At 29.3% G+C, this 12,654-nt stretch overlaps 2 protein-coding genes across 3 annotated transcripts; one reads left to right on the top strand and one right to left on the bottom strand.

Annotated features, from left to right (window-relative positions):
* The first annotated feature begins 1,870 nt into the window (after positions 1-1,870).
* Positions 1,871-4,671, top strand: LOC106757515. Its single transcript, XM_014640187.2, has 5 exons — positions 1,871-2,013; positions 2,796-3,293; positions 3,381-3,458; positions 3,576-3,647; positions 4,333-4,671. The coding sequence occupies exons 1-5, from the start codon at positions 1,966-1,968 to the stop codon at positions 4,507-4,509; spliced, it is 873 nt and encodes a 290-aa protein (XP_014495673.1). The 5' UTR covers positions 1,871-1,965; the 3' UTR covers positions 4,510-4,671.
* Positions 4,672-6,747: 2,076 nt separating this feature from the next.
* LOC106757359 lies at positions 6,748-8,789 on the bottom strand. Of its 2 annotated transcripts, XM_014640010.2 has the most exons (6): positions 8,662-8,789; positions 8,434-8,580; positions 8,202-8,315; positions 7,680-7,904; positions 7,434-7,598; positions 6,748-7,264 (listed from the first exon to the last, which is right to left on the bottom strand). In XM_014640010.2, the coding sequence occupies exons 2-6, from the start codon at positions 8,563-8,565 to the stop codon at positions 6,941-6,943; spliced, it is 960 nt and encodes a 319-aa protein (XP_014495496.1). In that variant the 5' UTR covers positions 8,566-8,580; positions 8,662-8,789; the 3' UTR covers positions 6,748-6,940. The 2 variants fall into 2 exon arrangements, with proteins under 2 accessions (XP_014495496.1, XP_022634799.1); XM_022779078.1 differs by having other exon boundaries at positions 8,434-8,781.
* Between the last annotated feature and the right edge of the window lie 3,865 nt (positions 8,790-12,654).

The raw sequence follows: 12,654 nt of genomic DNA on the forward strand, positions 1-12,654 counted from the left end.
AGGAATGATACATAAGTTGAAAAATAATAAGGCAAGGATCTTATCATGAAGAAACGTGAGGATTTAAAAACAAATCATTTTCAAGAAGGAGGGCATGATGGCATATCCCTAGCCATGACCAAGCATACTCAAGAAGAATTGGAGTCATCTATGAGAGGTGGATCCAAGTTTTTATCATCATGGGCATTTGTGAGTTCTTAGTAGATTATTTTATCATGGACCTTATATAGCGGGCCAAATAGTCTAGAGTTTCTTTTGGGTCTTATATTTAGACATCGGGTTGTAATGTAGGATTTTGGAGCTAGAGGAAATGGACCCTAAGGAGACATATGAATCTGGGATAAAATCCCTAGCTTGGAGAGCAAACCTTCTAGAAGCTTTTGAGCCCTTGGTTAAAGTGGTCTCCAAGTTGTTCTCATTTTGTGAGACACGTTTTTTTCATACGGCATGTTTTTAATGGAGAGGATTTCTCGCCATGTGTAATGCTCTTAATGGAGAATATTTCTCCTTAGTAGTGGTCATGTCATCCTCCTAATGGAGAGGATTTACCTTGGTCTCCAAGTTAGAATATTAGAATTTTGCTTCCACAATTTGGAGACACCTTTAGAGTTACCTAGGCTTATAAATAGAGATGTTTTTCCCATGTAAATTCACCTTTGAATTGAATATTGTTATGTTGTCAAATTTGTACCATGCTACTCAACTTAGGTCACCTAGGCTAGAACACCTCATTTAGGTTTCCATTAGCCACCTTTCCTTAAGAGTTGGTTTAACCTCTTGAGAGCACCCAAATACCATCATAATCTCTTCCATTACTTAAGCCATATAGCTTGAAAGAGGAGTCATCATCTCACCACATCAAACCTACCATATGTGTACAACACATTCACCATCATCAAGCTTCTACAACCACCAACCCATTTGGAAGTCTTCATCTTGCTTGAATCATATAGTTTGGAGAAACTTATTCCACCAGGTTTACACTCATTTATATAACGTAAACTAACCTTATTACTAGTCAATGCCAGACTTCTAACACACCTTCTTATATTGAGACATATACATCTTAAATGTTAGATTAGACATTGATGAGTGATATGATAGTGATTTAAAAACTCGTGGAACAATAAATCCAACAAACAAAAATCTAGTTTGGATAAACTCAAACTCATAACTTTGGTATCATGTTAAGAATTAAATTTTAAATCTAACTCAACCTCATAAAATTGACTCGTAAAGTAAAGTTTGTATCTACTTATATATTATAAACTGATTTTATGGACCAATGTTCCTCATTGTTTTAATCTCTTTAAGTCATTTTGTTAACCTCCATAACAAAGATAAAATATATTATAGAGTACACAACAAACACAAACTCATCTCAACATAAGCAAAGCAAACTTAGCTACACCATTCCCGTCGTGAATATTATGTTACTCTATGCATGTGTTTGGTATTTATTCAATTTATAGATGATTATTAATTGGTTTACACTATATATATATCCCAATTTTGTCATGATATAATAAACTGAAATGGATTAAGAGTGCCAACCAAATCAATTAGACATTTTGGGTATCTGTTTTTTCAAAGTATATGGATATGGATTTCACTCAAATTATTATTTAATTAAGTAAAAAAAAATATCTTAATAATGTTTTTACCTAATGATATGTGGGTGCAGCTGAGATCAGACACTTTCATAATGAAGGAGATGAACATTTTTTTCATTCTTTATTTATTTTTTATCATTTGATTAATAATACTATATAAAGTAAAAAAGTATATTATTTTAATTTAATTCTCTTTTTACCCACCCTTATTCCTTAATTGTTCTAATTTTGAACAGTTTATGGTTTGCCGCTACAAGTTCCAATACATTTACTGTGAAAATGAGAAGCAGGCTCCTCTTTTGGTAGGGTCCTTCCTTGTCCTTGGCGACTATTTCTTTCCTCTCAGCCAAAAATGGGTAGAAGACGTTCTTCCAGAAACAACCACATGGTTCACTTGATGGTATGTCATTAAGATCATGTCTGTATACTCTTCTTCTATACATTATCCTTTTATTTTCTCACTAATGATAATGGATTCCTTTTGTTTTAAATTCTCAAAAGTTTTTCTATGCAGCTGTCACATTTCCTTGCATTCACACTGCTCATACGAATTTTTTTTATTTTATTTTACTTTTTGCCTTAGGTGTTGGCTCCATGCATCGGCTTAGGGTTTTTGGTTTGGTTGTTTAGGGTTTTATAATTTAGAATAGATAGATACATATTAATGGAATACTGTGTTTAAGAAGAAGAATAAATGGATACATAGCAGGCTTCAAGCACGTGCATATATGGGTTTGATCAATTTATCACTTTTACACTTTCTACGGGAAAGGTAGGTTTTTTTTATTATTTATTATTCTTTATTATAATTAAAGATATTATTATGTAGTCTAAGATCATGACACTGTTATGGTTCTGGTCGATCTTTGATTAGCTGTTTTTGTTTCAATTTAAGACGAAATAGTTATTGGAACTATGCAATGTCTGTGTGGGAGCAATTATTTCTTATTTTTGCAATCTCTTTCTGAAAAATTGGTTTCAACTTCAGAGTGCTTTTTTAGTGTTTCTTGTTTGAATGTATGTCACGTGTCTATGTTTGGTTCTGCTTTCTATTCTGTTATTAATTATCTTTGTTTGATGTGATTTTGACTTTCAGTGTGTGTATTTTATGTGTACAAGCTGGTACTGAGCAGAAAGAATCATATTTATTATTTCCTAATTGCTAAGTATTTTTCGTTGAAGCCTAATGATGTGGAAGCAAAACCTTCCAATGGAACGGTGGAATTGCTAGGGGCATCAAACTCTCGCCATGATATCCATCTCCCTGGACTTTCCCCACAGAAGCAACCAAAATTCGTAGTGGATGGAGTGAAAAGGCCTCATGAAAGGAGTCTGGCAGGGGAACAAGTGAACCAGGATCGTGGACTTCTTCAAGAGAAGAATACTGCTAAGAAAAAATCGAAATTTTGTGGTGCATATGTGAGACGATCAGAACGCATAAAAAGTGCAATTGTTTGCTCTCCCAAAGCCAACTTTGGGATTGAAGTTGAAAATATAACTGTTACCGATAGTGAGAAAGATGAGGTCTTGGCAGGGCCAGAATTGGTGCTGGAGCCCGCGCAGGAGCATGAGTCAGAGTCAGAGCAGGAACAAAGTGAGAAGAGCTTGGATGAAAAAGTTGACTCTGCCATACGTAGAATAGATTCTCTTGATAAGATCGTGGGATGGTTGAAATCCAAGGTCTTCTATAAGTCTTTTTAAATTCAACATTCCGCGTTATTGTTATTTTCTTGTGATCTTTGGCTTTGTATGCTGAATGCATAACAGGTGGAAGAAAGCTTTTGTGAAGCTCCTTCTGTGGCACCTATAGGTTACAGGAGTATGTACTTTGATTCACAGAAGAAGGTTTTTTTCTCTTCTTTGTTTACAATTTTAAGTTTCTCATGCATCTTTTAAGCTTATCTTTTGGTTTGATATTCATTTATTTTTATGTTGCTTATTGCCTTACATATATATATGCAGATTGAAGCTTTGACAGAAGAAAATCAACGACTAAATGGAAAGCTCGAAAATGCTCTGGGCAAAGTAGAAGTGGTATGTTACAACGTTATTATCGTAGGCTCCCTTTATTATGGTATAAGGTATTCAATATTATAATATCTCGGAAAAGAATTGTTTTTCCTTTTCTTTGTCCTCGTTGTGGCCTATCCCTACTGTGAATAATAACACATTTGAAGGAATATCTTTTTCCATGAGCAGTTTAGTATTTCTTTCATTAACTGTTACGTGTAGTTTAGGGGCAAGAAACCTTACATGGGATGGATAAACATTTCTTAAAATGGTTCTTGTGATTGTGATATTGTTCTGTACTGATGTAGCATATGATGTTGTTTCTGTTGAGAAACCAACTATGAATCTAAGTCTCATATAGAAATGTGAAGATTCATTAATCTATTGTCTTAAGGTTTTAAGTTAAAAGTGGAGTTAATTCTTTGTGTGGTTGGATTCAAGTATCTTGAGTAGAGTCAATTCTCTGTATAATTGGACTCAAGTCTTTCGAGTGATAAACCTCTCTCTCCTCTTTTCTAACTCTTCAAACTAATTTTATATCTGTCTAATGTTATTAGAGGAGTTGAATCCACACCCTCTTATACCTTCCCTTCCAATTCTTACGACTAGATTAACCTTATAGCATTGAAATTAACTAAACTATATTTGTTAAGTAATTGGCTTTTAGTTATCTGGAGGTATCTGAATCTTTGATAATTCTACATTGTAGTACGAAAAGGAGATCCATGCTTTGATTGGTGTACTGGATAAAACGAGGGACTCTGTTAAGGATGATATGATTTCAAATCTGGCAAAATCTGTGGAAGCGGCTGTTAATGTATCAACTCAAGCAATCCATAATGTTTGTACTGCATCTGCTATCAAGAGAAAGAGAAATGAAGGCTGAAGTAGGAAGCTAATGCTTCTCTACTTATTGATGCACTATAAAAGTAAATTAAAAACCTGACACTTAATGTGCTTGACCAGTTTACCTTGATTTTGTGAAGCTTTTGAAACTTTTTGCATGGATTCCTTTTTCTTAATATAGTGATTTTAAAATTGTGTGGTATTATTATGCTTCATACATTTTTCTTTTAGTTTCCAGGTATTATTATTAGGAGAAAGAAAGTTAGGCTTTAATATGTTTTAAATCTTATAAATATGCGATGATATGATCCAAAATAAGAAAATGGAGGTTGTTCAAGCATTTTGATTATTAATTATATTCTTCAGGCATTTTCTTAGGAAGTTGTCAATTGTTTTTATGGGGGATGGGATAAAAATAGAAAATTAAAATATATTTATACATAAAAAGAGAACTATTAACTACCATTACTATTTATTTAAATTTATTCAAAATTACAAAATTAAAATAGATTTATAAAATAACTGAGATAGGTACAAAATTGTGAATTTTTTTTAAAAAAATTGATATTTTTAATTAAAAAAATATAAATATATTAGAAATATCCTTTTTATATCACAAAAATATCACCCTTCTACTAAATGTGTCAAGGTTTTTAATGTTTACGTTGTACTAATTATTTGTATTACGATATTATTTTCATTTGATTTCATGACACGCTTCATTTAGTTAATCAATAGAATTCTAGACGTAACAAAGACTCTCTTTTTTTCTAGTAGAAAAAAATTCAAACGCCATAGAGGATAGTTATTAAAAGCCATGAAGAACACAATCAAAGCAAGACAAAATTTAGTGAAGCTCTCTGCCACTTGGTTTGTTTCTTCAAGAACATGGTTCCATGATAAAATCAGTCGTGGTATCCACACATTGTTCACTCACAATTTGTTGCAAAAATTTTGGTTTAAGATCCCCTTAAGCAAAGTGTTTCTTTCTTTCTTCACTTGTTAGAATGGTTATTTTTTTCATAAGAGTTAAGTATTTTTGTAACATTTATCACCAATGAAAATATTAACTTTCCTCATAAAAAAAATACACTAAAAAAAATAATGTTTGAAGCTTTCAAAAAGAAAGTTTTACAAAAATATCATTGAAAAAGTAGACTTTAAATATAATTCAATTTTACAAAATTAATTTGTAAGTACTTAAATATTATGAATTTTTTTTATCTCTAGTTTATGTGAAATCTCCAACACACTCATCTGATAATAGATGACTCAATAAGTCCAACAAACAAGAGATTTCATTAGAATAAATTTTAAATCATGATTCTCATACCATGCTAAGAAGTAGACTTTAAGTTTAACTTAACCATATACAATTAGCTTGTAAAATGAGGTTTGCACCCGTTCATATATTATGAAATCGTCTTATCTCCAATCCATGTGGAATCAATACAAACATGAGAAAATCAATATCACTTATGTTTTGGTATCAACCAAAATTGGTGTTAAGATAGTTGAATACACATTGCTACTCATAACAACTATACCCTCCACATTCCCTGTTGCACCACCCACCATCCTTTAATTTAAACCAAAGTTATTTTTAAGATTGAAAAGTTAACATATAGTCATACATATACTTTTTCACTATTCCTTCTAATAAGAATAAAATATATGATTGTATTTTCATATGGTCATGACAGCAATGCATATCAATTTGATATATGTCAGTAGACAAAATTTAGGATACCAACCATATTAGTTAGCATAATTGTAGCCTAGGATCATTTCCTGTTTCTTGTATATATTAACATATTGTGATCAAAATGATACACAACAGTTTTGAATACACTTATTTTAGTTATAATTTTACATTCTCATATTCAATTATGCTTGCTTTTTGGTATCAGTTTTTGGGCTTTACTAATTCAAGTAAAAATATAGTCAACTAATGTCGCTTTTGAATCACTGCAGTCTATATGAGAGTGGTGATTCTAATGGGGGAAATTTGATCCAACTGATACACCATCAATTGGAAGGTGTACAAAATATGGAAAGAGAAAGAGCTTCTATATGTTTTTTTATGCAAATGCACCAAACCACACACTAACACTAATCGCAATAGCTTTACATTTAACTGCTTTTTAACAAGAGACTTCGGAGTCACTAAGCAATTGTTAGCCAATGATTGGTAGATTCATGTGATCACTTATCATACCAATTCGTCATAACAAAAAATTTCCTAACTAATAACATGCAGCTTGGCAACACCATAAAGTCCAAGAAAGGATTGGATATTTATATAATAAGTAGTTATATTTAGCAATAATTTGGATTAATAATTGTTCTATTTCAAGAGCTATTTCGCATTATTACTAATTGTTTTTTATGATCAGAAAAAAGGAATTTAATTTTAGCAGAAATACAGGGAATATTTTGCAGCATCATTATAAGGGGTGTTATGATGCTTCCTAATATTTTGCAGCATCATCAAGTGAAGCAGAAAATTTGTGGATATCGTTTGTGGGTGTGTGTGGTTCTCCATTCTCATCATCATCATCATCATCGTTACCTTCTTCATCCCCTGCCTCTTCAGGAATTGTTGGTGGGGGAGAAGAGAAGTCTAAGTACGTTCCCTGAATAGCAGAATCTTCATCTGACTCAGAGAGATCTTGAGAGGCAAGTTGGTGATACTCCACAAGCTGATGAAGGCATTGATTTTCTCTCACCAAATTTGCATTTTCATTGGCCAGTCTCGACTTCTCAGCAAGAAGTGCTTCCAGCTGAAGCCTCACCTACAGTCACCACAAAATCTGTTTGAAACTCTATAAATTCACAAGGGAGAATCTAAAATTTATGACTTTCAATAGATTTGAGCAATAAATAACAATGAAGTGTGTTTGAAAGAGTGTGTGCTAGCATTTGTCATGACAGTGAAATGATTGTGATTGATTGATTCCTTACCAGATCATCTTCTTCAGGTCTAACTCCTTTTGCAAATCCATCACGCAGTCTCCTGTTCTCCTCTTCAAGCAAACCACACCTTTCTTGCATAAAACACAAATCTGATTTAATGGACTTCAATTCTCTTGCTAGTGAAGCTGCTTTCGTTGCCATTGAAACGGCAAGCTGCAATGTGCAAATAAAATAAATAAACAACTAGCTGGTAACTTCAGCGAACCAACTCATGTACTAAAAACAAACACCAACATTTTTTGCTTTCTTGATGTTTCTATCCACTGCTTTTTTCCCATTCTCCTTTTGTGACTCAACGGCACTTTCTTCGGAGTAATCAACATTGTCGAGTTTCCTTTTCATTCCTTGTTTTGACTCCTCTTTCTGTTTCTCTCCGGAATCCTCCTTGTTTTCCACCTTATCATTTTTGCTGTGAAATATGTCAGTTAACGTGGGTGGATTCCCCAATTCTCTAGCACCCTGCAAAAAAATCAGCTACAAGTTTGATTACAAGCGATCCTGATTTAATTCTAGTGAAATTTGAAACCTACAGTTATGACAAATAATCAATTGTCACATCTAATCAAAGCACAACTTCACCAAACAAGTTAGTGTGTAGCAATCTCTATTTACAATCGAATCAGAGCGAAACAAAATTCGGATCCAATCAAGATCTCAATTTCAAATCTCTCACAAAAGAAAAAATGAGCAGGGTTAAGTTCTGCATTGGGTCAATCGCACAAGAATGTCCAAATTAATATTAGTAAATAAACAAACCTGAAGGGCATTGTCCAAATTATTAGACAACATAGACAGAGTGTTGGCAACAGAATCAAATCCTCTCATCAGCAACATGGAATCTTCCTTCAACTGGTTTTTTCCTTCTACATTCTACACATATAAAATAGAAAAGAAAAAAGAAAAAAAGATCCCATCAATTTAAATCTCAGAGAATCCAATGAAAAATTGAAAATTACTTGGATTGTACAAGGTAGCAGCAAACACCAACCTTCGGGGAGTGAGATGAGGTTCTGGGTTGACGAACATCGAGAAGCGTGTCGACTCTGCTCCTCAGAGTGCTCCAGAATCGTTTATCAGAGGAAGGGCTGAACTGAGGAGGAGGAGGAGGAGAAGAAGCCATAACGACAGTGCCCTCCTATCACCACAACAAGAAAACAAAGGTTGAGAAACAACTCACGACAGTTTGCAACTTCCGAGGTCAGGAGAAAAGAGAAACCTGGTTTGGGAGGAGATGGAGCGGAGAAGAAGGTGTGTCAAAAGAGGGTGTAACTGGAAGAGACAGTTTGAGAAGGGTAACTAAGGAAGCTGAGCTCAACGGCTAGTTTGAAAATGGTGTTTGAATATATGAATAGATGAATAAATGAGTGCAGTTTATTTAACGTTAGGAAATGTGTGCGTGACAACTTTCAATAGAGTTATGTGTAATTAATGTTATTGTATTGAATTTAGAGATGTTAAGTAAGTAATTAATGATTTAAACAAAGGTTTAATCATTTAGGAAGTCTATTTTTCTTTTTGGAATCTCAATTTAGTTTCTTTTCTTTTTTTTTTAGGTTTTTCAATTGGGTCTCAATTATTTTAAAATTACAATAATTTGGTCTTTTCCGTTAAATTGGGACCAACGAATTAAGTGTGTGTTTGACTTAGTACGCTGGAATCAGTTTCTTAACTGACACGACTGACTGAGTTAAGGACTTTCAAATTAAATTTAAGAAATCAAATTAAATTATTCTGCAATTGCCAAATCCAAATCAAACTGGGGAAAGTAAGTTTTAGGTTAGTTATTTATGACTATTTGATCTAAATTAAACATATAAATATATATTATTAATATATTTTTTTATTATTAATTTCATTTAAAATCTATTATAGGATACCTTAGTTCGCATTTTTATATAAAAAGTTTGTTTGATAGAGACTTAATTGGGATGTAAACTAATTGAAATTTAAAATTCATATAATTACAATATAAAATATGAGAGATCTCATATACTTATAATATAGAATATTACGGGTGCTGGGAATTTTTAGGGATTATGAAGATAGGTGAGATATGAAATATATGATAAATAAAAAAATATGTTATATGGACATATTTTTTATTTTATTTTATTCATATATATATATATATATATATATATATATATATATATATATATATATATATTACAAAATGTAAAAAAATATAAAATATTTAAAATATCTCAATTTTGATTTTTTAATTCTAAAACAATAACTAATTTCTAAAATTGAAAAATATTTTTAAAAAGAGAATTATTTCTAAAAAAATAATTTAAATGAAAAAGATACTAAGTTAATATAAAAAAATAATTCCCTTTTATTTATCATTGGATCAGTTAAATCAAAGTTATATAAGATACGTTTTTCACTTTTTGTCATATTTTACAAAATAATCGATCAACCTTCAAAATTGAATGAATTGTCAAATTTACCTTACATGATTTTATTTATTTTTTAAATAAAGACAAAATCATTAACCTGAGAAATTTCTTTTTCCAAAATTACTCACCTGAGAATTTTCCATTTACATCAAAATTAGAAAAAAAGCGCATGAAAATCAATAAAAAATAAACTCGGTGATTAATTATTAATAAAATTAACATAATTAAGTTTGTATTGGTAGATGGTAGCTTTTCTATTTATTATACTAAAATAAAAATATGTGTACTAAATAAATTATTAGTTTTTATCTAAAGATTTTATGCAAAATTTATTTATATTTAATTAGAAAAATTCTTACCCCAAAATTAAGTTCATAGAACTGGGAATATGTTGTTTCTGAATTATTTTTATAATTGCATGCATCTTTTCATCTATAGTATATTTATTTCCAATTTATTCTTTATAGTATAGTTATTGAGTAATTTTTGAAAAATATAATTGTTAAAAAATAAAATTATCGAATAACTTTTTATAAATAATCATTATTTTGATATATTTTGTATGAAATTATTATAGATATTTTTTTGTTTATTATAATTTTAGATTTTACTGTTAAAATCATGTTACTTCTTATTTTATTATTACTTTTATATATTATTAACTTATAACTTATAGTACAATAAAAATATTTAAAAGATATGAATTAAATTGTAGTGCGATCATAATTTATGGAAAAGACTATTGTTAGGGTTTTGAAAGGAAGACGACGACGTCGATTTCTAGCATTTGTTACTTTTTTAGTAAAAACATATCAATTAATTTAGGATAATTTATGAAAAAAATTGTTGTATTAAAAAAGTTAAAATGGAGCCTTGTACAATGACAAAAAAATTACCAACATATGATGGTGTTGTTGTCTAATTTAATTTGGATTTTTATACTGATAATTTGTATCTTATTAAATTCATTAAAGTAAAACTACTATTATGATTGTAAAAACAATATCCACAATGCTATATATGTAAGTTTTGTCCTTTGTAAGAAAAATAATTATTAAAAAAATCTTATAAATAGAAGATTAATTAAGTTACCATATTTCACATTTACTTTATAACTTGAAATTATTTATGAACGTCGATATTTACAAGGTATACATTGAAATTTGTATATTTGTCATCACCTCAATTACATATTCAAGTTCTAATTTGATCAAATTGTTATATTATATAGAAAATCATATCAACATCTTCTCTTGCCAAAGATAATAAAAAATGTTGAAAAAGCTTACACAACTTGAAACTTTGCTTGATAATGCTCCAATAAGAAAAACAAAAAACAAACAATATAGGTCACTTCAAGGGCTATTATATAACTATCCCATATAAACAATTGGGCTCATTTATACACTTTAAAATGTAAAATATTACAAATGTTTATTAATATGTGATATGATTTCATTACAAAATCTGATAAAAACTAATTTTTCGTAATTTATAATAATTTTGTAATTTTTTTCAACAATACTTTTATTATTTTAGTAAATTTTTTATACAAAAAATTACCTAAAATAACATATCTTTTATTGCTGAATGAAATATCATTCTTTTACTTTACATAATTGACAAATTACAATTAATGTAGTAAATAAAATAAATATGAATCAGTCATAACTTTAAATTATAACTTTTTTAATTAATAGTTATGTATTATAGCATAAACCCTAACACCAATTATATGTTTCCTTTAGTGGTTTATGTAAATTTGTATTTGTATATGTCAATGGGTTAGTTTGTTCACCTGAAAGCTTGCTCTAAAATATTTCTAGAACAGGTAACTCAGGTAAAATGGTCATTTACGAAATTGGAAGTGTGCAAAAGAAATTGTGGGAGGTGCATGAAGCAAAAGTAATATATTACATCACCTTTTGGTTAATGTTTTCATGGGCTTTTTCACTCTTATGGTTTTTTCATTCACTTCAATGCTATGATGGAAAGGTGTAAAATGTCTATATTTTAGATTTTAGATTTATTGTNTTGTGTAATTTGAAAATATGTTTTAGATTACATAATATAAATTATATTTATATAAATTTTGAATCATATAATATAAAAANGTATTTTAGACTATGAAATACATTTTTAAGTTTCTAGATTGTGCAACCTATGAATATTTTTTCGATTATGAAATTTATAATATATTTTTAATTTTTAGGTTACGTAATCCAANATGTATTTAATAAAAAATGTATTTATGAATTTTGTAACATAAAAAATGTCCAAAATGAATTTTCATGTTTTCACAGTAAAATCTTAAATATATTTCTAAACTACAAAATCTAAAAACATATTTTATATTATACAATTTAAAATATATTTTTAAATTATGTTATTTAAATTATTATAAACTTTTCTGTTCAAAATAAATTTTTATATATAAAAATATTTTAGATTATACCATCTATAATACATTTTTAAATTGTGTAGTTTAAAATATATTTTTAAATTTTAAATTATGCAATCTAATATAAATTAAAATACTTTTTATCCTTATATAATTTTCCTTTTTCTACACTTATAAATGTGAAAATAAGTGTGAAAAGAAAGAAAATATGAAAATAACTCATGAGCCTAATTAATGTTGTTAAAATAATTGGAATTATTAATTAACCAGTTTAATTAGACTACTTTAATCCATCATTTGAATTAATATAAATTAATATAAAAGAATATGTTATATAGAAAGAATTTTGTTAATATTGTAATGACTAATTTCTTCAATCAAGAGGATTGAATTGGTTTTTTTTCAA

This window comes from Vigna radiata, chromosome 3, assembly GCF_000741045.1.
Source record: "Vigna radiata var. radiata cultivar VC1973A chromosome 3, Vradiata_ver6, whole genome shotgun sequence".
Classification (NCBI taxonomy): Eukaryota; Viridiplantae; Streptophyta; class Magnoliopsida; order Fabales; family Fabaceae; genus Vigna; species Vigna radiata.